Source organism: Ambystoma mexicanum, chromosome 1p (assembly GCF_040938575.1).
Source record: "Ambystoma mexicanum isolate Mex_15411 chromosome 1p, UKY_AmexF1_1, whole genome shotgun sequence".
NCBI lineage: Eukaryota > Metazoa > Chordata > Amphibia > Caudata > Ambystomatidae > Ambystoma > Ambystoma mexicanum.
The window spans coordinates 957,132,554-957,158,625 of NC_090921.1; the positions used below are offsets into that span (position 1 = coordinate 957,132,554).

At 46.8% G+C, this 26,072-nt stretch overlaps 1 protein-coding gene across 5 annotated transcripts in view; it reads right to left on the reverse strand.

The window, feature by feature from the left end:
* Positions 1 to 26,072, reverse strand: part of CPNE2 (copine 2) — a 947,004-nt gene that overhangs the window by 288,155 nt on the left and 632,777 nt on the right. For all 5 annotated transcript variants that reach the window (XM_069653470.1, XM_069653479.1, XM_069653462.1 and 2 more), the window contains one exon: positions 24,382 to 24,456. In XM_069653470.1, coding sequence (XP_069509571.1) covers positions 24,382 to 24,456 — 75 coding nt within the window. The remainder of the gene's footprint in view (positions 1 to 24,381; positions 24,457 to 26,072) is intronic.

Genomic DNA, 26,072 nt, shown 5'->3' on the forward strand with positions numbered 1-26,072 from the left:
CACGGACTTGCAAGGTAGGTGCAGACTCTCCCCACTCCCCCTTCTGGGGAACATTTGAAGCAACTTGCTGAAATAAAGTTGGCCTGTCTGCCAAAGTGGTAACCCTGCAAGTGTTCCTGACAGCCTTCCTGGCTGGGAAGGGCAGAACACAAGCTCACCTTTCCTCATGGACCCAGTGGAGGCTCCCACAGCTACGAATACCAAAAGAAGCTGCATTTCGTTCTCTCTACTTCGAGCAAACCAATCTCCTTTGACCTGTTGCAAAGACCCAACAGAGCTGCCTTTGACAATCTCTGCACTTTGAGCATCTGTGAACTATGTTGGAGCCAGCCATGCGAGCTTGCCATTGAAGATGAATCTATGCTATTCTCACAGAGATTCCATTGAGCCTTTGAGATGCAATGACTAAAAACATTTCCTTCTTGTTCCAAATGTCTTAGAGCCACAAGCCTTTGCTGCTTGTCGAACTGCATTGCTTTGTTGAAGCCCGCTCACCACCGCAAACCAGACTCAAAGCACCTGGAAGTGCCCAGAAGCCTGGCTTGACACATTTGAGACTTTGAAAGAAAACATAACATTTTAAATTGGGAGTTAAGCCCCCTGGCTTTGTTCTTTAGGCCCTAGTGACATTTAAGACTACATTGCATGCTTTAAAGACATATTCCAAAACTTTGCTTGGCATTGTACAACACTAATTACCTGCAGAACCCTGTTCTCCAATACCCAGAATGCCCTTTTCTCCCAAAGACTGCATTCTCTGTGTTGGCCTCTACAGAGATGGGTTGCTACTAATGTTTTTAATTTTCTGTCCTTTTAGTTTAATTTAGGTTTTATTGTTATAGAGCCCTGATTGACCATTTTTGTATTTTGGCCCTATTGTTTTGGATGCTTCCATGTTGGCTGACACTCTATTTTAAGAGGCAAAGGAGGTATACCTTGCATGCTGTGCCAGTTTCACCTTTATGATCGAGATCATTGCTGTCCTAGTAGCATTGTGGGGCCAGGCTCGGACTGGCCTATAGGGCAATAGGGCAATGCCTGAACCAAAAATGCAAGTGTGGGCCAGTTTTTTGGGGTCAAATTGGGCCAGTTATTTGGCCAATGTGGGTCAGTATGATGAGTTACTTCACTTTGTGGCTAGCGGTTGTGACTCGCCCTTGGGTACTATTCAAACAGTCCGTCACAAAAGGAATTAATTGACATTTGCAACAGTGGGCCACATTTTCATTGGTGCCTGAGATAATTTTATGCCCCTCTCCGACCGAGAGTGGGACGGACTAGGAGCTTAGAAGCCACTGCTCATCTCTGCACTCCTGTAGGCCAGTAGTCAATTAGTCACAGCCAGCCGTACCATAAAAACACACGGCCAAATTTCTTAAAGGGATATTTGCACATGATGGATGTGTTCCATAATGTATGTCACGGTGGGTGCCAAGTTCAAGCGGGGAGGGGGTTATGAGGGAGAAGTGCAGGAGTGGGGTGCCAGGCAAGTGCTGGTGGGCAAAGGTGGCATAGACAGGGGAGGGGGAAGAGGAGGAAGAGGGTGGTGGATAGGGAGGGCCAGTTGGGCTAGTTGGGAAAACTTGCCCATGGGCAAGTGTTGAGCAGGGATGCTGGAGGGACTGGTAGGGGGCGGTCTGGCCCCTGTATGACCGCGGAAGATACAGTAACTCCTGCCCCTGGTAGATCCTTAGCAAAGGACACAGTGCAGCATCAAGTGCTGTAGCAAGTGCTGGTAGGCATCCATGCCGCCCTACCCCTGTGTGGCTCAGAATTTTGGGAAGGGGACTCTGGTGCGCACATGCCCAAGAGGCGTTTGCCAGCGTAGGCACGCGCTCACATAGCGACATGCAGGGAGAGCGCAAGAAGGTCAGAGGAAAGAACCCATGCTGTGATTGTGCATGGCAGCCATTTTGGGGTTGCCTAGCAACCTAGTTGTCTAGCTTGGAACAAAGCTGTAACGAGGATTTGCTTTAACCTACCACAATGCTGATTTCTCTTCCCGTCCTTATGCACACAAGAGTGCATGTGCCAGGGTACCTAGTGGTGTGCAACAGTTGGAGCAAGGTACTACAAACAAACAAAACGTTCTTGTTTTTTATGTTTGCTGCATGCAAAGTTGGCTAGCTGGGACTAAGGAGCACAAAGCTTCAGTAAGCCCAAAACAATCATTAAGTGCAAGTCATTTCTGGGACCAGTGGCTGGGGCTAGAGAGTACTAAGATTCATTAATTTCAACTGACTCATCGAGTGCAAGTCCCTTCTGGGACCATGCAGCAGAGCAACGCTTGGCCCCAGTCTGCATTTTTTACAGTGTCAGGTGAGCCCCCAGTATTGCGGGACCTCTGGGTAGACGCATCCAAAGTCTATTTGAGAGCAGCTGGTGGCACCAAGTACACTGATAAGAGGGAAGCAGCACTTTTGAATTGTTTAGGCACTAAAGGGCTCAGTATGGCAAAGAGGTACGAATCCCCAGCGGTGGGGAAGGAGAAACTGTGGTGAGATTATATGAGACTGCCCTGAGGAAATTGGAAGGGTGTTTTGGGAAAAGGCCATATGTGGTATTGGAGCAATATCATTTCTTTTACAGGGCGCAGGGTGCTGGCAAATCAATGGATTTCTATGTTAAAGCTTTGTACACTCTCATATCCACTTGCAAATTTACGGGTGTACTGGGTGAGTATATAAGAGACTAAGTGATGAGGAAAACGAACAATGCTAACGTGAGAGAGAGGCAATGGATTGATAGAGATCCGCCATTGGACAGAGTGATCGAGATTGCAAGGGCAATTGAAGAGTCCTGTGCCAGTGTACAAATGGTCACAGAGAAAGCTGATAGGATGTCTCAATGAGAGTCAGTGCAGGGTGTGTTAGCACCCAAGAAAAGCAGTGGAATACCACACGAATAAGAACAGCAAACGGTCATTCAGTGTCATAGGAAGACAAGCATGCAGAAAATGCAGATTGGGCAGGTCACTCCACAGGTGCCAAACGAATGTACGGCCTGGGGAGTGGAGTGCAGGAGAGGCAATACCAAGGAACATTATGCTAGAATGTGCAGGTTGAATGGTGAGGGTGGCGGTACACAAGAAAAACAAGTTGTCAGGATGGTGGAGGAAGAAGGAAGTGCTAACGGTGTGGTAGGACATGTGAGCTGTGTGAAAGCGTTCTGTTACATCTTGAAGGGGCGGCCAGAAGGGGCTCTGGGACATATCAACTGTAAATGGTGGGCAAATGGAAATGTTAGGGAATTCTGGATCACCATACACCATGATCTCACCAGAATTATATATGAAAATGTATGGAAAGGAGGTATCAACCCTCAAAGCCCCCGACATCAACCCGAGTAATTATGGGCAAGTACCTATCAAAGATCTGGGCTATGATTGTGCTCAAATTGAATTCAAAGGGTGCAGTACAGAAGGGAAGTTTTATTTATTTATTTTATTGATCATTTGTAAGGCACTTATACATAAAGAAATTGTGTTTCAAAGTGCAAAAGGGTGAAGGCGCCAGGGGAGTTGCTAGGTCTGGAAAAGACCCGGGGCTAAGCTGATGTTGGAACTGTTGGGACTGGGGGCTAGCTAGTCTTTTGGCTGTAGCGCCTGAGATTCTATCCGGGGCTACAACCAAAAGATCAGGGGCTATAGCCCCCTTAGCCCCCCTCTAGCAACTCCCCTGGAAGGCGCCCTGGGAAGAGACAAGCAAGCGGCTTTGGAAATAGAAATACAGCCTTGTAAGCCTGTTCCTCTGTTGTGTGTGGAGGATGCAGAGCAAATGAGGCCAGAGGAAAGCGTATTGATGGATTACTTAAGGAACACATACCCTACCGTGTTTTCAGATAAGTTAGGCATGTTGCGTGATTTTTCCCATAAGATTTTCTTGAAGAGGAGAGGGGAGGTGTCCAAGACCCATAAGGTCAGAAAGGTACCAGTGTTGGCCAGAGAGGGACTAAAAGAGGAACTTACCAAACTCAAGGACACAGGGATAATAGAGGGGATTGATTCCTTAGAATAGTTGTTGCCGGTGCTTTTAGCACGTAAACAGGATGGATACCTCAGGATGTGTGTCGACCTCAGGGAGCTCAACGTGAGCATCTGGATGGATCGGCATCCTTTGCCTAATATAAATGAACTTTTGGTGACCATAGGACATGCATTGTGGTTTTCCGCATTTGACCGTATCATCAGATAACCCTCCAGGAGTCTTGTCCCCTTACATTGTTCGTTACACCATTTGGGGCTTACAGATTTTGCCTACGCCATTTGGTCTAGCATCAGCATCAGCCGTTTTCCAGCGGCTGATGCAGGCACTGTTTGGGGAAGTATGTGGTTTGGGCTAATTCCAAGATGATATTTTGGTCTGGGGTATGGATCGGAGTGAGCATGATGAGAGGGCGCTTTGAGTAATGCAGATTTTGCAGAAAAGTGGTTTGACTGTAAAAATTGGCGAAGTGTCATGTGGGTGTTTGCAGTGTTACCTATCTTGGACATACATTGGATGTTAACAGAATAAACCCTAGGGAAGGTTTGGTTAAGGTGATGAGGGAGGCGCCTTCTCCTGCGAATAAGGAGCAGCTCAGGTCTTTCCTGGGCATGACCGAGAACTATGTGAAATTTATCCCATCCTATGTGGAAAAGACTGTGTGCATGCAGGCGCTATTGAAGAAAAATGTCAGGTTTGAGTGGTCAGAGCGTTGCCAGGAACAATTTGTCAAATTGAAGGCGGATGTGGATAAGGCTCTGTCATTGAGTTCATTTAATCCCAAAATCAAGACTGTACTTACTGTGGACGCTATCGATGTTGGTCTGGGTGCAGTGTTGGAGCAGTGGCACGGTGGCAAGTTCAGACTCAGTGCGTTTGCATCTAGATTTCTCAGAGATGCAGAGAGGCATCAGGCAATGATTCAGAGGGAGGCTTTGGCGGCCTCTTGGGCATCTAGATGCTTCAGGATGTTTTTTTGGGGCATTCCCTGCGTAATACAAACCGATCTTAAACCCCTCATGTATGTATTGACTACTGAGCATAGTGTATGGGATCTGTATCTCCAAAGGATAGCTAAGTAATGGTAGACTTACAAGAGTTCAGTTTCAGAGTGGAAAACATTACTGGTTCGAGCAATGTGGTTGTGGACTGTTTGTCCCGGTTGCCTGTGGTGGGCCCCGGTGAGGAGGCAGAATGTGAGACGACTACTAAGGTCGTGTGCGTACTTCCGCCTGTCGACAAGGGTGAATGGGAGAGGGAGAGTGAGTGGATGCAGAGCTGACATGGATTAAGGATGGTTTGCGGGTTGGCTGGGAGAATGTGAATGTCAAAGAATGGAAGGCCTATATTCATATTTTGGACGAGTTGGCAGAAGGCCTGTGGGGCAGCATGTGAGGTGATAGGTTGCTTCCTCCTCTCATTTTGAAGCCCACGCTTGTTGAGCTTGCACACAAAGGACATTTGAGTAGGTCATTGACTAAAAGGGGATTGCGAGAATGATACTGGTGGCCGGGAATGGACGTTGAGGTGGTGGTGGAGGAGTGTGTGTCCTGTGCAGTGAGTAACAAAAGCAGAGTATTGCGTCTGCATCCTGTTTATCCTGTGGAGGTTCTGGGTGAGGTATGGTCAATAATGGGCTTTGGACATCATGGGCCCAATGGATGGTCTTGGTGGAGAGTTAAGGTTTGTTGTAGTCTGGTAAGTTATACACTGTGGTGGGTGGAGGCTGCTGCATTGGAAATGGTGGACGACAGAGAGGATTATAGAATATTTGAGTAGAGTGTTTGACAGGGAAGGTGTTGCAGCTAGCATTGTCACGGACAATGGGTCCAGTTTGTTTCGCTCTGCATGCAAGTGTTTTTGTGGAATCTGGGCATCAGGCATCGTAGACCTCTTCATATAATCCTTCTGCTAACAGGTTAGTGGAAAGGATGAACATATTTGTTAAAGGGGCTATTCAACTGGCTGTTGCCAATGGATTGGTTTGGAGTGGCATGGTGTCGGATGCTTTGGCTGCCTATAGACGTACACCTTCATCCTTTACTGGTCGCTCACTGTTCGAATTTATGAGAGGTAAGAATGCTCGTTCAAAGTTGAGGACGGATGTCCTTAGAGGGGGTGTCCTCACCGAAGTTAATTTGTCAGAAGTGTTGCAGAGAGTACCTGATCGACAAGAGAAAGTAAGGTTGCAAGATGATAATAAAAAACCCATTGGAGCAAAGGTTGGTGATTGTGTGCGGGCTAAGAACCCAAAAGGTGGAAGTGTGTTTATGTCCCCCTGGACAGTAATGAGGGTGGGTGCTGGATATGTGGTTCTGGATGATGGGCCTCGATGGAGCAAGAGGAGAATTGTGGTTGAGAGAGCAGCACCTGTGCCACCGGTGTCGTGTGATACATCTGATTTCACCTTGGAACCTAGTTTGGGTGCCAGTGTGAGTTTGGTCTTAGAGGTACGTGACCATGTCTGTGAGGAGGGATTTGTGTGTGGAGAGGAAGCTGTGGCGGCTGTGGCAGAGAACGTGGACCAAGGGGGCATTGCTGTGGAGTTTTTATTGCTGGTGCATGGCAGAATCCCCATGTACTGGCCGCATTCCTAGAATCAGGTTGCACCGGTCAAATCGAGAGCCTATGTCTGGTGGGGTTCCCCATTTTCTGCCTTTTAAGGTTTTTGAAATTTCTGTATCTTATTTCTTTCTGTGGCATCATTAAGGGGGAGGGAGAAGTGTTGTAATGGAACCGTGGCATGTTTGTTCTTGGCCAGTGTTCCACATTCTTTTCTATTTGAAGGGCCTGGTGGCTGGGCAGCCATGGGGTCTGTTTCTAAGCAATAAAGCTTCATCTTCACTTACCTGTAGGGTGTCCTTCATATCCCTACAGACAACTGTGTTCCATCCCCTTCTCCGTCAGCATTGTCCCCCATCATGTGAACATATTAAATATTGCTTGCTTTCTTGCATAGTAAGCCAGTAAGAAAATCTGAATTGTAAAGACAGTTCCCTTCTGTGAATATATAATGTACTAGCTTGAGTACCCGGTGCTGCCCGTGTCCTGATCGAGTGGTGTTTCATGTGCCCTGGAGGATGTTGGTCTTGTCCTCATCTAAGCAAATCTTGCTTCAGTTTGCTCTGGCATCTCATTTGCCCTGGAGAAAGTTGCCCATGGCCTCTGGTTGACAAGTCGTGCTGCTGTTTGTTGTTGTGTTTCAGAAGCTCTTGATATTGATTTCGCTTTGCATCAGCTGGAGCTTTTCCAAGTTATGTTCGTTTTTTGTGCAGCATGTTTCAGTCACTTAATGGCTCCAGCAAAGTTGAGAAAATGTCCAAGAAAGATTGATTGATTGTGCTCTCTTGTAAATGAACTTAAGCAAACTGTAACTTTGTCATTTCCCATATTTGGAGTAACGTGATAAATTTAAATGTAATTCTTTTTTTTAATTAGCTTTAAAAATGCATTAATAAACACTTTCGAACTGTATACATTAGTAATACATTTTAAAGGAATAACCAACATATGTAACATTTTGCTTTAGGCACTTTTCCAAATTTTGTTTCCTTCTAGTACCTGCTGTAGTGAATCACAGTAAGCACCAGTAAATGAGAGTGTCTACAGAGTGAATTCTTTGCATACAAACATAAACTACACTCTTGCCCCAGACAAATGAGGAATCCATGCAAAATTTGGTAGCAGTGGGTTCAACAGTGTGGATTTGTATAGCTGAACAAACACACACACATACATTCAGTTTTATATATAAAGATGCCTGCAACCCTTTCTAATGTTGGTCTTGCTTCTGTAGCTAACTTCAGCAACAAATAACCCACAATCCAATCAAATTACATCACAGTTCAGGGCCCCCTCAACATGAGTCGCAAAATATTCCATCTATTAAAGTTTAGCTATCCATTGATTTTTGTCGAATTACCAAAATGTACACATTTTGGAGACTAAAAATCATGCGCCTTTGTTTTAACTTTTTTTTTCCTTATGTCATTTTTATAAATCACTATTTTTGGTGGCCCCCAAATATCGCCAAAACAATTGCTACAAGAAAGGGCTTACAAGAAGCATTCTTCGTGGTTGGCATGACAACTGAAAATGCAGTGTTATACAATTCCCAATGCACCAAGTGGTCATTCCTGTTGTACTACGCAGATGAAATCCAATAGTGGCTTGTTTAACATCTTTTCTCCCAAGCTGGACTGCTGTTACATGCCATGTGCCTGTGTGACTTGGCCGCAGAGGGATCTCTTTTGGCAACGGAGACTGAGGCACCCAGGCAGGCCTATCTTCTCATTTTATTTAGAGGTGGTGCTTAAAATTACAGAGATTGAGGCATGTTGTCCACTCGGAGCGCCCCGCCAGTGAGCATCTTCCTGTGCTGGAGCAGAGGAGTGGGTCCGTCTTCCCGGGGTGCATATCCTGTAGTTGCATGAGTCCAGTGAAGTACCCTGTGCCTTGGGTACCCTGGGAACAGGGTCTGCTGCAGCACCCTAAGGCGCATGAGCGGTGGTGTGCCCCTTCTGTGTTGTGTGATGAGCTCTGGCGGCTCTAGCTCTAAGAGGACAGGAAGCTGACCTTGGCCGGGCGGGCAGGTCCTCCTTAAGTCTGGCTATGCGTTTGTGGATTCACCGGATCAGAACAGGGCCATTTGGGCCATCGAAACCCTCTCTGGTGAGTGCAACGCGGGGTGCGCTCTTTTCTGCCTGAGGGCTAGGACAGGTTCGAGCACACTGAACAGCTGGAATTGCATGCACCCCTATCCTAGACAGGTATGTGTCCCCCAGTCACAAATGGCCCATGCCTGTCCCTCTCCAGAGGTGAAGTCCCAGCCTGAGAGCCATGACTCCCCCCCAAACTCCCTTTCTACCAACCCTTAGAGGGGAAGGCGGGTGGACTGCAAGCATTGGTCGCTGCTGGAGGTCTGGCCACGGCAGTGAAGGTGGTAGTGACTGAGGGCTGCTGTCCAAGGGCAGAGGGTGACATATATAGCCTGAACTTAGGAGGACAGTCTGTCCTGGTGATGTACTCTAATGGCTCTAGGCCATCCCATCAGAAGTTGGCTGCCTTACTTGCCTGCTCCATTTGGTGGATGACAGGGTGCTATGTTTAAAGTTTCTAGATCACACGCAATCTCGCTCCCCAGTTCCTCAACTGTAAAGTCACTGCTTTCTTAAAATAACAGTCATAAATTGCGCGCAAGAGACGAGCACCAACCACAGATAAAATGCTGGGAAATTAAACATTTAATATGTGTGAAAAATGATATGCAAAAGCTGTTCATAATAACTCTTTGCTACACAATTCTAGGGATGTACTTTTTATAATTTAGTGAACGAAACTACCCTGCGAATGTTGAGATGCGGGAGTGTTCCTGTTCTCAACTAAACAACACTCAACTATAACCCCATTCTTGGCAGAAAGGAGCGCTGGTTATGTCTTAAATGAAATCTATACCGGAGAAGAAGCCCCGGACCCTCAGACCACCAGGAGGACCCAGGACAGTCTATAACGAGAGAGACCACCAGGACTCACTGTGTGCAGGCGAGAGGAACCACAACGCGAGGAGTCGCTACATCGCAGCCAGGAAGGTCGCCTGCCAATTCCACACACTTGCGGCCTCCAGGCACTTCCGCTTATAATTCCATCACAGAGCAGAGGCGTTCGCTTTTAAGGGGGAGCTAGAAGTTGCACATGACTTCATGGCGCCCGCCCGAGGGGGTGGAGGTGTAATTCCTCTCGAAGGTGAGCATATTAGTGGCTGTGTAGCCGTGCCCCTTCCTTAACCCCGGAGCCATGTAGCTTCTCTTTCTAGTCACACATAAGTACAGCCGGTATACGAGCAGGGAGATGGAAAGGGGTTGGAGCTATACATCTGGGAGCTGTGTTTACTAAACGTTGTGGCTGGGGAACCTGCGGGATAAACCAGCACGAAACACCAGCTGCACCTGTGAAAAGGGATTGCCTCATAAAGCTGTGTGTGGTGGCAAGAGAGATGCAGGGGCTGGCCACATCACCAGATTAGTGGCATCAAATGATGATCTGATCCTGGGCGACATGGCGCGTGCTAATCCTTATTAATATAAGCAAAAGTACCTTCAAAGAAAGCACCAAGCGGAAGAGTGGCCTTGAACCCCCAACAGGCGATTATTATTATTATAGCCTAGACATTGCAAGTGCCAACTTTTTCTAACAAGGCTGCACCCCAAACACACACACACCCACCCACCCACCCACCACAAACCCCTCCCTGCTTCTACACCGCAGGGCTGCTCCTCTGGTGGGCAACAGGCAGGGTAAGAATAGCCATACATGGCCCTGGCTCTCTCAGCCTTACAGTTCCAATCTGCAGAGGACATGACCAAATAGGACTGGATGGATGTCTGGATTCAAATGTGGGTACATATAGGAAGAGCTGGCTCAGAAAGAAAGCTGAAATCGTTGACTGTCGAGCCCGGGATTGGTGGGTGACCAGAAATTCTTCGAATAAACGCAACTCCTGTGATGGGTCCAACCACGGAGGGGTGAGCGCACCGCCACAAAGATGCCCCGACACCTGAGAGTACCAGAAGATGGTGTCTGACCTACACTAAACCTTGAACTGAGAGGCTCCATAGAGGTCACCTGTGCCTCCTCACCTGGTGGTTATGTCACTGAAGGCCCCCTGCCCCCCTGCCCCTCTCTGCAACAGCGGCTTCACCATACACTCGCTTCAGTGTCTAGACTCGTATGCTTCGCAGCTGCTGCTTCACCCTGAACATCCAATAGCAGCAGACCCCAACGTTCCAGGTGACCGCAATGTTCAGCTGCTCTATTTATAGTCTATAGTTCTGCAAAAAGAGGCAACCCGGCCCACCCTTATGCCATCTTTATTGTGGACTTGTTTAAAGATAAACATGAACTGCATGGAAAGGTCATGGAAGCCGGCTACTCGGTCCTGAAAAAGCTGAGGTAACTTCACCTCTTTCAAAATAATACGCTTGACGTCTTGTTTGTTCCACCTGGATGTGCAATGCCCAGCCCATGCGTTCCGTGTTCGAGTTTGTGGACTTTCGAGAAGTAAATGTGCGCAATGCATTGCCGTCTATCTCTGGGAGTCTTCTAAAAGTCAGCCTTTATTGAACTAACTGGATAATAATGGGCGGATGTGATATAATGCATCTTGGAGGTCACGGGCTGCCTCCGATGGCAAATAATAAATGCTTTATAGTTGCAGGACAAACGGCCCTTTTGGGCCGAATTTGGCACAGACACTGCCACGGGCTTCCCAGGACATTCCGAACACACTTCCCAGAGAGTGGCTTCCAGCTGTGCTCGAGCATTCACCCTAACAAACTAGATACGTTACTGCACGCACCCTCCGGTGTCGCAACACGCATGAGCCTCTCACAAGTTACACAGTAAACGCCTGGATTATTTTGGGGGAAATGTTACACCTGTTAGAATGCCGTGCCTCCCCTTTTTAAGCAATCCAATAAGGTGCTAACATTGTTGTGAGCATGCTAAAAAACATTTTAATTAGTCCCATACTGTTAAATTCGCTCCCTTCTTGTTTGTCTGGGAGCAAAGATTCCTCCTTGCTCCCAGGTGCCTATAAATAAAACAAGCAAAGAACATCAGTAAACGCCAATACTATTGGCATTGGCAATGCTTGTTTCAAGTTGACGCCAGCAGGTAATGTGCCTACTCAAGGGCTATTGTAAACCAAATGTTCATTGATTCGGATCATATTCAGATGTTTAATCTTTCGCGGTTTGAGGGGGATCTGTGCTATAGATTATAACAGTGCCTTTTGGACATTGGCTTAATTTAATCATTAATTATTGTCACCGTGAGTGCTAAAACAGGTTCAGCAATTGGGTGGGGTTAATTCACCTGATGCACGTATGTATGTCAGTGACTTGAAAGTAAAATGTTTGAATTCCAATGGGTGTGCCCTAAGCACAGACCAATTGTTCACCCTATAACCTGTTCGAAGCACAGTGCATTTCCAATGTTGCTCAGGAATGTGGAGGTTTGCCAGCACCCCTTTCTGCACCTGTAGACAAGGACGTGATTTCACCAAAATGGCAGGGGTAGTGGAAGTGACATCACATGCTCCTTGACCTCTGATGACATCACAGGAAGTAATGTAATTTGACCCCACTCTGAACTGACATCACAGGAAGCAATTGAAAACAATCTTTCACCCCTTGACAAAACAGAAAGTGGCATCACCTATCATTTTTCCTAAGTACACTACGATAAATATGGTTACAATATCACTGTAATGTGATATACATTTCATACAAGAATGAATCACCATGTGTATCATTAATATCAGTGTGTATAGGCCCATATTACAAAATTAGAATGCAAGCAGATGTCCAAGGGCACATGATAATGATGTGTTATTATATAGCACTTACGCTTAAGCGCTTTATATAGAACAAATATACATACAATATCACCCAACCTGTTTTGGTACTCATTTATAGACCTCAGTAGAATGAAAGGCTGAGTTGGCCTTGCCAGGATTCGACCCTGCAACCTGCAGATCTCACACACATCGAAGCAGTGAGCGCTCAACTCACTGAGCTATCTTACCAGCTATAGCTATTTTACTGGCTATAGAAAATGAGAAATTACATGTCTGCATGTTCTCAAAGTCAGAAAGTAAATTACACTCTGTAGTGGATACCAATAAACTGGTAACTGGGATTTAACAGCAGGCCAATTCATCTGCAGGTCTGGTGCAAAGTTGGCCACATGTCAAACCTGCATGGATCTACTTATCAGGCTTCAGAGGTTGGCAAAATACATTCCATTGGGAGGGTTCATAACTGTGTATTAAAGCATTTAGAGTAGCACAGGAAAAGCAGGGCACTCGCACGGCATCCCCTACTCTGGGCACTCGTTACCTCATACATGCAAACAAACATCCTGAACAGCATGCCAGGGAGATAGGAAAGACAGACACATTGCAACAAAGCATTAATTGTGGCACAATGAAATAAATGGCCACTTGATGTGCTATGGTCAAACATTTCTACATTGTACACAAGCTTTTAGGCACAAGGATTTTGTCAAGTCGCTGAGGACACGAGATGGAATGTGATGATCGTAACAGAGACAACGGCAGGAAAAAACATGCTATGACTGCAACTTGCGAAAAGCAAAATAAAGATAGTTTATGTATGCATTGTGAATTTGAGGTGTTTAGGAACAGACACAATCAGACTAAATCAGTGACTCACCCCCTGAAGTGTGCCTAAAATAAACCTTTAATGAGTCTAGCAATTATTGTATAGAATTCCAGAAAGACTATTTTTTATTCCTATTCTTTCTTGTTTAGGGTCACTGCTCAAAGTGTAACGTTTGTGGAACCCCCTGTTTTTTAAGGGGCCTAATCAAGAAAGCCACCCTCTCCAGAAACAAAGAACCACATAACACTGGCCACAGCCCAGGAGCTACCATTTAAAAAAAAAAAAAAAAGACAGAAATAATATATTTTCTTCTATTTCTTTTTCTTTTTGCGGTAGCAAGGGAGACCTCAGCGGTAGCAAGGGAAACACTGCTGGTGTTAATCCTGCCACTCACAGCATCTACACAACCACACTCAGGATGGGTGCTTATGATAGATGGTCCCAAAATGTCTTGTTTTCTCAATTCATGGCAAAACTCGCGTGTGAAGAATGTCCACAAGCATTACGGACAATCAGCAGTGTCAGTAGCAGTGGGGCAGCGGGAGCCATACAGGAGCCTAGTGTTTCCATCTGCTGCACTGTGGGCTCTGTGGCCCCGGTTGGCTTGGATCTCCGGGAATCCCAGCCCTGTTGTTCTGCCATTGCATTGTGGTGCCATTTGCGCAGGCTGGTTGCCGGATTATCTGCGGGTCGTGATGAGGAGTGTGGGTGTTTGATGCCTTTGTGATTTCTTTTTTAGACCTTGCCTCTCGCCCCTGTTTTGGGGGTACGACTGGCCTCACTTAGCCCCGCAAATTGCAGGGTGCTGGACATTCCATTTCTTGTTTTCCGTATCATCATTGCATTCTCTATCTGACAGCTTTTCTTTGTTCTTGCTCTGTATTTTCAGTTGTTTTTTTGCCACCATTTCTTCATTTCTAACACTTCATTAATTGATTGTAAATTGCTTAGGTGTAAGGGCCATAGAAGTAAAATAAACAACAACAAACACTCAACTGCCAAAACAAAAATGTTAATTTCCTTCACTACACAAACAGGAGATGGGGCACCCCCTCAGGTCCTATCATTTTGTTAACTTTCATAAATGCCACCAGACATTATGCAAAAAAGGCCACCAAGTGACGCTTTTTAAAATTATCATAACTATCAAACATTCTTATCCCCAATTGATACTCACCAAATATTTCTCCTAAATACATTCTGCTTCGGCATGTTCCTCTTACAGGGGGTCTACTCCATTAGCTCACCCTTCCTTAAAGGGGTCTTGGAAGACACCCTCGGATGAACTGATGACAGTCCCCTCCTTCCTGTCCTGGCCTGCCCACCTAGAAGCGGGCTCATATGATGACCCTGTGGATGATTCCAATTGCCAGACGGCCTCGAGCAGGCCGTCACTTAATGTGACTTACCCATGCTGTGGCACCTACCTTCCGGCTCTTTACACTAACCACCTTTACAATCATTATAATCCCATTCAAACAATAACCAAAACGCTTCTACCATATACTTTTTGTTGCAGATTATGGTGGGGCAAAGGGGGGCAGGGCCTGTCTCCAGATTTTGTCCCCAGCCTTTGTCCAAAGTGATTGAAAGGGTTGTGTTCAACAATCTGACACATTTCTTAGACATCCACAACCTTCAAGCCCCACTACAAGCAGGTTTCCGTCCCTGTCACAGAACAGAAACTGCTCTCATGAATGTTCCCAACTTTATTACCTCTGGTAAACACTTCAACCCATACTGTGTCCTAATTCTCCTTGGCCTGTCTCTGCTTTTGACACTGTGGATCACTCTGATCTCCTAAATACTCTCTTCTTGGGATGTGTGATCGAACCCTTTCCTGGATTGAATCCTACTGGGCACCTCACCAATTCTGTGTCGCCTGGAGCAACAACATCTTTCAACTCACTTCTCTGTTAGTGCTCCACAAAGCTCTGTCTTGGGTCCTCTGCTCTTCACACTCCACACCTCTGCTCTTGGGGCACTAATCACCTCCGTTGGGTTCTCATGCCAACTTTTTGCAGACAACACCCAAAACAAATTCTCTTTTCCTGAACTCTCGCCTGATCTCTGTATCAACATTTCCAACTGTTTCTCTGCCCTTAAATATTGGACGGCTTTGCACTTTCTGATATTAAACTCTACCAAAACAGATACACTCTTCATCCCTGCCAAATACTCTCACTCATCCCTTCCCGTGCCTATCAAATTCCCACCCGACACTTTCCACTACTCTCATTCCGGTAGAAACCTCAGTGCCATCTACGGCTCATCTCATACTTTCTCTACTTTCCTCTCCAAAACTGCAATGGCGGTTCGCTTCAACCCCTTTAATAATAGGAACATCAAGCACATCCTTCCTTTCAACACAGCCAAACAGCTCTTAACCACTCTTGTTTCTCTAAACTGGACTACTGTGCCAGCATCCTCTTTGGTCTTCCCAACTATGCCTTCTGCCCTCTTGACAACATCATTAACTTCATTAGGATTCTTTTTTAACTCCCTCAGTTCACACCTACTTCCTCGTGACACCATATGGATGACTGACGATACAAAACAGGACCATATTTAAATGTCTTCTCCTGATTCACAAATCTATCCATGGCAAGGCCCCATTTGTATCAATCCTTCTCTTTCCAACTCTACAAGCCTTCTTGTAATCGCCGCTCTGCCTCCTCGATTACTTTTGTGGCACCTCGCCGTCCTCGTGCATCCCTTCGCTACTGCTCTCTCTCTTCTTCCTCCACTTGCCTTGAATTCTCTTCCCCCAGATCTCAGAGAAACAGTTATTTATTTATTTAATAGAAACACAGGGAAAACAATGCGTTTTTGGCACAGAATCACTCACATATTTTAATAATGATAACAGAGGGGAGGACATGGGTCCTTGATAATGGGGCGATAGAATGTGACACAAAGGCCAGTTCGTTCCCAGGTAAAAAAGACATTTTTACTAAAAGGTTGCTTTATAAAGACCGCTCTGTGACCACATGGAGCGGTATTTCTAAAGCAAACTGTAACACCCCTGCTGCACACTAGTGCACACAGGGGCTGACATGCTCTGCGGGACCAGGAAGCAAAGGGCGAAGGGCGAGAAGAACGGGTAGGTATGTGTGTGTGCATGCATGTGTTTTGGTGTGTGTGCTTTATGTATGTGTTTTGGTTTAGGGGGTAGAGGGCTGGGACTGAAATCCCATGAGAGAGGGTCAGGGTGTGGGTATGGGTCTGGAGCTGAATCCCGCAGGAGAAGATGGGGGTGGGTGGTGGGGGAAGGTGGAGAACAATGGGGAGCTTGGGGTGATTAAAAAAAAATGTTAAAAGGGAAAAACGCATTTTAAAGGTCTCAAGAGAAAAATACCATTACAATGATGGTTTCCGATCAAAAGAAAATCGGTCAAAGTAAATCAGTCTTTTTCTCTTGAGACCTTTAAAAAAAGGTCTTTTCACATTGAACCGGCCATATTTAGCAGGGGAAGGTGGGAACATAAAACAGGGATGAACACAGAACAGAATAACATAGAAGTTGCGTAGAGAAGGCCAGGAGGAAAGGCCTACTTCGCTCTCTGCAGCTCCGCTGCAAGGGAAGAACCTGCTGACTGCCTCACGAGCCGCCGGAATGGAGGAAATCAGCCCCGATGATCAACTGCACTTGGAGACTCCATCCGTCTCCATATCGGGCCACGAGGATCGTGCTGCCCATAAGATGGCTGCCATTTCAATTGTCGTGGCAATGACAATGTCAACAGAAGGCCAGAGTCCGGATTGGGCCACACACCTCGCTCGGCCCTCCCCTCCTGCCCTAAATGGAGGGGAGGCATGTTGCGAGGCAAAGCGCGTAGGGAAGGCCTACTTCCCTCTCTGCAGCTCTGCTGCGAGGGAAGAACCAGCTGACTGCCTCACCAGCCGCTGGAACAGAGGAAATCACCCCCGATGATTAGCTGCACTTGGAGACTCCATCCGTCTCCATTACAGGCCATGAGGATCGTGTTGCCCATAAGATGGCTGTCGCCACGGTTGTCGTGGCAACGACAATGTCAACAGAAGGCCAGATTCCAGATTGGGCCCCACACCTCGCTCGGCCCTCCCCTCCTGCCCTAAATGGAGGGGAGGCATGTTGCGAGGCAAAGCGCGTAGGGAAGGCCTACTTCCCTCTCTGCAGCTCTGCTGCGAGGGAAGAACCAGCTGACTGCCTCACCAGCCGCTGGAACAGAGGAAATCACCCCCGATGATTAGCTGCACTTGGAGACTCCATCCGTCTCCATTACAGGCCATGAGGATCGTGTTGCCCATAAGATGGCTGTCGCCACGGTTGTCGTGGCAACGACAATGTCAACAGAAGGCCAGATTCCAGATTGGGCCCCACACCTCACTCGGCCCTCCCCTCCTGCCTTAAACGGTGGGGAGGTGTTCCACAAGGCGAAGCCACGTAGGGAAGGCCAGGAGGAAAGGTCTACTTCCCTCTCTGCAGCTCGCCGCTGCACGCTGTAGTCCACTGCCTCACACAAGGTAAGATTTCCCGACCCTTGTGCACCGTAACGTACGCCTAGGTACAAGGTGCCCACAGCGCCTCTCTGCTAGCATCCATGCTCCGATCAGCTGCTCCAGTATGCCAGCCACGGCACCCACATGCTCGCAGAGAATCACTGCCCCACAGCACTGTTCGGCTACTCCGGATGACTGTGTTCATCACGCAAGCAGTCTTCAGCGTGATGAAGTACTGCATCATGCAGCTCCCGGTCATGCCATAAACGTTCAGCCTGAGAGCACAGTCCAGCTCCGCGAGCGGTGCCGTGCACCGCAGGTCATTCATGTTGCGCCCACAGCACATAAATCACATTTCAGGGTGGCGCACGCTTAAACTTTCACGAGGCTAACAGAGATAAAAACACTGCAAGTCTATTGGGTTTTTGGCTAGCGACCGTCCCCTGCGCATAAGGGGGCAGCCAAACCCCAATCCACCAGGTCGCCTGCCTCCACTTGTGCTGTTAATCTAATTCTGCCTGCATCCCCTCAAGTAAATTTGCACAGTGGTGCTGTCATTATTCTGCCTGCAGCCCCTATTGCTGCCAATGTTATTTTGCCTGCAGCCCCTATTGATGCCAATATTATTCTGCCTGCAGCCTCTATTGATGCCAATGTTATTCTGCCTGCAGCCCCTACTGATGTCAATGTTACTCTGCCTGCAGCCCCTCAACTGATACTGTCCCGTGGTGCTAGCTTTGCCACGCCTGCCACAGCCACTGACTATGTGCCCACACTGCCCCCGTCAGCCACCAACTCTAGCCTCTCTGACATCCCTCTGAAATGTGCTCTTGTGAACTCCCGCTCGCTCCCAGCACACACACTAGATGTACATGACCTTATCATTAAGGACAAGCTTGACCTACTCTTTCTCTGTGAGACATGATACATCGGGCCGTGCCCTCTGCCTGGCCATCCCTTGTGGTTATACAATTTTTAGGCAAGATCGGGTTGGGCAAAGGGGTGGCAGTGTTGCCGTCATTGCCAGTGACATGCTTATCATTAGGAGAATTCAAGGTGAACTCGGCCAAAACTCTGACTACCCCCTACTCAAACTTAAGATCTTGCCCAACTGTACCATTGCCTTCCATGTCGTCTACCGCCCTCCTGGTCCCTCCACCGACTTCCAAAAGGCCCTTATCCACACACTATCATATAACCTCAAGAAAACATCTAAAGTCGTGCTTTTGGGTAATCTCAATCTCAGCCTCCATGACACTAATGATGTTAACGCCTCTGCATTACAAAAAGCACTAACCACGCTACGGTTTACCCAAGCCATTTACAAACCAACCCATATTAAAGGACGCACGCTTTACTGAGTTGCTCATCACAACTGCTCCATCCTCGTCCCTGACATCTCCCCTATCCCTTGGTCCTACCACTTTTGTATCAAATTAGACATCTCCACCTCCAATAGGCCCACTAAGTCCAGCATCACTCTACCTGCTGAACTCTCCAGAAGCTCGCGGAAACTCACTAAAGAGAATCTTCATCCCCACCTATTGGTACCGGCCCTCTAGTCCCCCTTCCCCAATGACCCTGTGCTTCTAGCAACTGCTTTTAATCAGGTCATAACTAAAGCAGTGGACACCATCGCTCCTCTCACCCTTAAAAACGCCAAGAAAGCTAAGCACTCCAATGCCTGGTTCTCTCAAGAACTAATGAATCTTCGTTCCAAAAAGAGGGCGTCGCTTGCCACCCGGAAAAAAACCCTAATGTGGCTTCCAAAGCAGCATTCAAGTCTATCTCCACTCCAAAGACTACAAAAAGGCTATCACCCAGGTCAAAGCTGCATTCTTCAACACTATGAATAACAACGCCAATTCTGGGACTAAGGAAATCTTTGCTATCTTTAGAGAGCTGGAGACTCCTTGACCCCCACCGTCCACCCTCATAAAAGACGAGACCTGGTGCAACAAAATTCAAGCTGCCATGCTTAACAAACTGGACACCTTGCACACCAAAAGGCGTTGTCCTTGTTACTGGCCAATAGTCCCACTGCACCCCCCGCAGCCACCTTTCCCAGGCAGGCTCCGATGTTTGAATTCTCGGACATGAGCGAATCTGAAGTCATCGCCCTCATCAAGTCCATCAGGCTGACTAATTGTAAAAGTGATGCCTGCCTGGCCCACTTCATCAAAGACTGCACCCCAGCCCTCGCCCCCTTCCTCACAGCCTTTATTAATTGGTGCTTCCGGTCGGGCCATGTCCCGACTGCACTCAATGAGGTGTGGGTCTGAACGCTCCTGAAAAAACCTTCCCTTGACCTACTGGTACCAGGGAACTATAGGCCCATCAGCACTGTCCCTTTTCTGCTAAAGATTTTGGACAAAGTAGCCTACCTGCAAGTCCAAAAATTAATTGAAGACAATCACCTCCTTGGACTACGCCAGTCTGGCTTCCGGCCATTACATGGCACCAAAATGGCACTACTTGACCTAAAAAATCAAATGGATGACCTCAGAGACGCCGGCAAACCTGCGCTCCTTCTCCTCCTAGACCTTTCAGCTGCCTTTGATCTGGTAGATCATAAAACCCTATGCCGTCATCTTTCCTCTGCAGCCAACATCTCTCCAAAGGCCTGTGCGTGGATAACCCCTTTCCTAAAGGAAAGGTTGATGAAGGTTTTCTCTGAATCCTCTTATGCCAACCCCAGTCCCATCAAATGTGGGGTCCCACAGGGATCATGCATAGCTCCCACCCTCTATAACCTCTTCACAAGGCCCCTGTTCAGAATCCTGGATGCCCTGGGCATCTCATACACTAACTATGCAGATGACAGGCAGGTGCTCATCCCACTATTGGGTGACTATCCAACTGACATGAACACCCTCAACTCTGTTTATTCCACAATCCAATCCTGGATGGCAGAAAACTGGTTGTGTCTCAACAGTGAGAAAACCAAACTTCTGCTAATTGGCTCCCCTTCCACCTTGGGTAAATTGGACAAACAGTACTGCCCATTCACCCTCGCCAACATCCCCATCACAGTGTCACAAGTCATCAAGACACTGGGTGTGTATCTCGAACCTAGCCTTACCATGGATAGGCAGGTCAATGCTATCGCATAATCCACAGCATATCACACTAAACTGCTCAATGCACTCAGGTCCTTCCTCTCCCAACAAAATTGCATCACCATCGCAAGGGCTATCATTGGTTCAAGGCTGGACTACTGCAATGCCCTCTTTGTTGGGACCACCCAAAATAATTTGTCAAAACACCAACTAGCTCAGAACAATGCCTTGAGGGCCACAACAGGCATCTCACGCAGGGACCGCATCTCTGGGGTCAGGAGGCAGGTACACTGGCTACCCGTTAAGGAAAGGATTGTTTTCAAAACGCTCGCCTTGACACATAAATGCCTTCACGGCCTGGCCCCCCCCTGTACCTAGCACAAAGGATCATCAGACGTCAAATAGACCTTCCAGAATTGCATACTCCAATCGTATCACTGTTCCTCCCACACCCGGAGTGCGTGCAGGTGGCTCTAGCTTCCCTACCATAGCTGCAACCTTTTGGAATACCCTCCCAGCCCAGATCAGGATTTTAGGCTCGCACACAGCTTTCTGGAAGACCATCAAGACTAGGCTGTTTGACTGAATGGGCCCTGCCCCTCCATTGCATCTATGTATCTGTACCCATGTAACATATGCATACATGTATCTGCATCCTTGCAACATCCATCTACTATATTATGTATTGTAACAACTGAGTATTTAACTAAGCAAATTGTACTAAGCATTTTCAGTTGGGCCGCACTCCTGTAACCCTCAAGCAAGCCCTATTACATATCCTTATAGAGCCTCGATACCCGTGGGCTGTAGTGCGCTCTACAAATACAAAAATAAAAAAAATAAAAAAATAGTCCCCACCGATTTGTTTAAAACCAAACTAAAAGCCTACCTCCATGCCTCCGAGGTACTGTCTTACTTCTCATCTGCCTTCTTTTTCCCTCGCCTCTAACCTGCCACTGCCCCTCACTTCCTCTGCCTCCACTCTAGCACTTCATCCATCACGGTCACATCCCTAACACAACTGGCCGTACTGCATACCTGCACTTAAAACGGTCTAAAGTTGGTTGTCCTTAATCTATGTATGTCCACCCATGTATTGTCCCTGGTGACTGTTCCATTTACTCCCCTCCACAACCTGGTTAGAATGTCACTCAAACTCACTTCTTACAAGAAGCTGACTGCTTCCCTTCAAATGTGATTTCGGATCTATTTTAGGTTCTTTAGTGATCACAAGAGCAATGTTCCTCACTGTATATTAATAAATAAATATGAATAAATAAAAAACTATAGCAGCACGCTGTGTCCACGTGGGGCACTCCTCTCTCAGCCTCAGTCCGGGGAGCTGTTTCATTACCGAGCTGCATTGTGCCCACAGGCGCACCATGAAGCCCTGGGTCCTTCTCATTGTTACTGCGGTGCCCTTTGCCCATGTGGTGCACCGCACTCATTCGCTGCCATGGACAGAGACCTGTGTCTGCTCATTCCCTTTGGGGTGGTTAGGGCAGGGCCTGCTCCCTCTACTCACTGCGCCTGTGCCGCAATGGGGGCGGTCCCGCACAATTCATATCCACGCTTCAGCGGGTGCCGACTTTTCAGTGCTATGGTCAGATTGGAGACAAGTATTGCTTCTGCTTTAGTATGTATTGATGCAAGCTTACCTGTCTGTTTACAATAACAATTGATTGGTTTGACTAGGGGACAACCTCTTTTACCCCGCAGAAAATATTGATTGCCTTGTTCTGCGTGGGTTGGTGTCCTCCATATTTCTTTCCCTTTTTTTCTAAAAAAATCTTTTGTATACCTTTCTAATTTTTCTTCCCTTTTTTCTGCCTTAATTTTGGTTATAAAAAAACACTTTTTTGAATACAGATTGGGCACCAATTTGAGATTTAAGCTGTCCTCTGATGCTATGTTTTTTTGAACTACTTTATGCACAGTGTATTCATTTTTACATCTTAGGATGGCCACTAAACTAATATGCACTTTAATCGGATATGTTCAGCATTGATTATATGTTTTTATGCTGTTTTTATCATGTGTAAGGTAATTGAATATGTGTTTATTAAAGATTGATTGAATAACTTTTTATGCTCCTTGACCTGATATATCCCCACATTTAGCTCCATTACAGTGAGCAGTTTATTCCATTGATCTGTTCTATGGTTTCAGTCACGTGAACCCCCTTCCTTTTTTGGTGTGTTTTGACTTTTCAGTGCTGGGCATCTTCAGCCAGGCCGCCGCAAACATGCAGTCCGGGACTTGCTTCTTCTGGGCAAACTGCGACTAGCCCCAGGGCAGGCAGTCAGCCTCTTAGGCTGCATTTCCTTATCCCGGCTGCCCCGCTCATGCGGCTTGGGCTGGGCAGCCACGATTTCAACCAGGCCACCATCGCGAAAGCACTGTGGGTACCTGGGCTGTATCAGGCATGCAGCCTTGGGCTCACAGTTCTCAATGGGCCACTCCTGGCCTACGTTGCCCAGCTGTCAGCGATCCTTATGCATTAGGAGGCCGCTCGAGGCCACAGCCACCCAGGGGGACTACAGATGTTTTCCTTCCTCTCTCTCCGCCAACAATTATGGTCCAATGTTTTTTGTCATGATGTTCTCTGCCCGCCAAAGTTCTCTCCTACACCATCCATTCCTTGACCAGTGCCTCTCTCTCTCACCGTTCAATGTGGTCCAGTCCTTGCTGGGAGAGCAGGTAAGTGCTACTGTACAAAAACACATACACAGTAATACGTCATATTGCATGGATATGTAGATGGCACTAAAAGGCTCTCCAATGGACCTGTAGGTTGACAACGATGTCATGGGGGACATCACTTGTGGAGTTGCTAGCAGAAGAGCCAGGTCCTGATGGAAGACATGAAATGGCATGGACGATGAAGGTTTCTTCTGCAAGTAGTGCTGTACAAAACATCAACACTAACACTGTCCGACAAAGGGAGGAATCCAGGTAGAGAGGACAGCTCCCTAAGAAGGCCTGGCTGCATCCACTGGCCTAGCGACAGGAATGAGCTATGATGGAGCGAGGTTGAGGTTGCAAGGGCATGCTGCCCTTTGGCTCTGGTAGTCTTCATGGACAATACAGAGGTGTCGGATCCCAGGGTTTGGACGGAGTGTTCAACAATATCCAAAGTTTCTCTTAGCAAAGGGGGAACCCGGTTGTTTTTGTCATCGCCCTTCCTTACTCCACAGTCATTGCAGTTGTATGGCTGGTAAGCCCCAAAATAGGACATATTAAATGCTCATTCGATACACACATACAAGCGTGCATCCGCCCCTCCGTACACACATTCGTCCGTGCCAACACTTTCCTCCACCGCCCTCCCAACACCCACTGGATTGTACTGTCATCTCCTGGGAAGCTCTTATGAATGACAAGATTCAGCATTTAATGGCAGTAAATTGTGCTTTAACTAAAAGCCTTTTCATGTGACTGAATGTTCTGACAATATGTGTTTTTTTCTGTAGAGAAGTGGTCTGCGTTGAGACTGAGTTACCGTTGCTAGGAAACCTGTTGCTATGTTAGTTCTCTGTCCTTTAACTACAAACAAAATGCTGATAATCGGCAGCCTAATCAGCCATTTATCTCGGTTTGATGTTCAATTACCTTTGAAAAGTGACACATTTTATTCAGAAAACACAGAAAAGGCGAAAAGGAAAATCACCATACCAGTATTGTTCCTTTTCCTGCTGGTTTGCCGTTTCCCAAAGTAAGAGGTCGCATGATTTTCTTGCTAGAAACAATCTAGAAGAAAAGAAAATCGAAAAAAGAAATATCAGTTTAAATCCATCTTGATAAAATTGTGAAGACATTATTTTTGACCATATAAGCTGCTGAAAAAGAATACGATATCTTAAAACAACTGGTGCCCTCTCGAAGATAAATGTGTTATTCTGCATTTGCTTGCTAGAAATTGAAGAAACATGTTAAGGGCCTTTTTTTTCAGCTGCTTGCAACTTTGCAAAAAATGAACCAATGGTATTGAAATTTGAAATTCCGATCCTTGCCTCAGAAACTTCTTGCAAGCAAGCTTCGGAAAAACTAACTGGCAGTGACATTCTAAAAAAAAAGGATCACATTTAATCATTCCACGCTTGTGGCCCAAAACAGCTGCAAATACGGACACACATTTCATATGCATCAAGAGAAGGTCACTTGCAGGGTAACTTCTTGTTTAGAACTATGAATTTACACAACCTTTATTCTGTGGTTGTCCAGCTTCTAGCTCTCTGTTATGATTAACTGAGTAGATCATTGGGTCCTAATCTGTGATTGATCACTGTGCATGGGAAAGATGGTTATCCTCTCGGGAGGATAGCTCAGCGGCAAAGTGCTCACCTTGAAAACAAGATGACACGGAGCAACACAGGATCGATCTCCGGGTCCGCGCTTAGAAACCTCTGGGTATTAAGCCTATTATGAATAACTATCATCATCATCATCATCAACAGGTACATTTCCTTCTCTGTCAATTGCCCTCAATACAGAACCGTTCTTGGTAAATTGTGTTTCCCAGGGTTTCGTTCATTCCCCCATGGCGTTTGACCCACGTGCTGATCAAATAATCCCCATCTCCATCAGTGATCACGCTGAGCCCACCCAACTATTTTAAAGTTTAAACATCAATGGAGGACATCCACTGTCTAAATTCCCTGCCCTCCTGCATTGCGGCCTCAATGTCACATTCTATGTAAAGCTAAACCGCACTAAATCGGACTATTTTCCTCATCTTCCTCACTAATTCCAACACCACTATTCAAGTTTGGCTAGACAACCTGGCCTTCCATGGCTCCTATAAAACCACAGCAGCTTGGCAAAATCAATAGCCTTCCTCAAAGAAAAGTACCTTCCACTGAAAACATATATAGCACACACCACCCGATATCAGCAAAGCCTCATTTATACAAATTCATATTGACTGGATAATCTCTTCCAAGCCACATACAGGCTCTCAAAGTATAGCCAAGCTCAATGTACACATTGCTGTACTCTGCCACCTACTCTACTAGAGCCCTGTCCTGAAGCTGCACTCCCACCCAAAGCACCGTGCATCGGCTCCCTCTCCAAGCACACATCTCCCACAGGTATGCTTGAAATACCAGACACTCATTGAATAATCTTGCTGGCCAACTCAGCATTACCGTCAGTATCTAAGCAACAAGGAGCCAACAACAACCCACTTGCCCTATGGTAAAGGAGCAAAACCACAAAAGCATACAAACATGTGTTCTCAGTCCCAAAATGTTGTAGCTCTCTCATGACAACTCTCCACCCTGCCCTATACATAGTCATATTCTCGATAGAACGAAATACTTTACTCTTCCCAAAACCCATCCACACGTAACCCATTACCTCTCTCC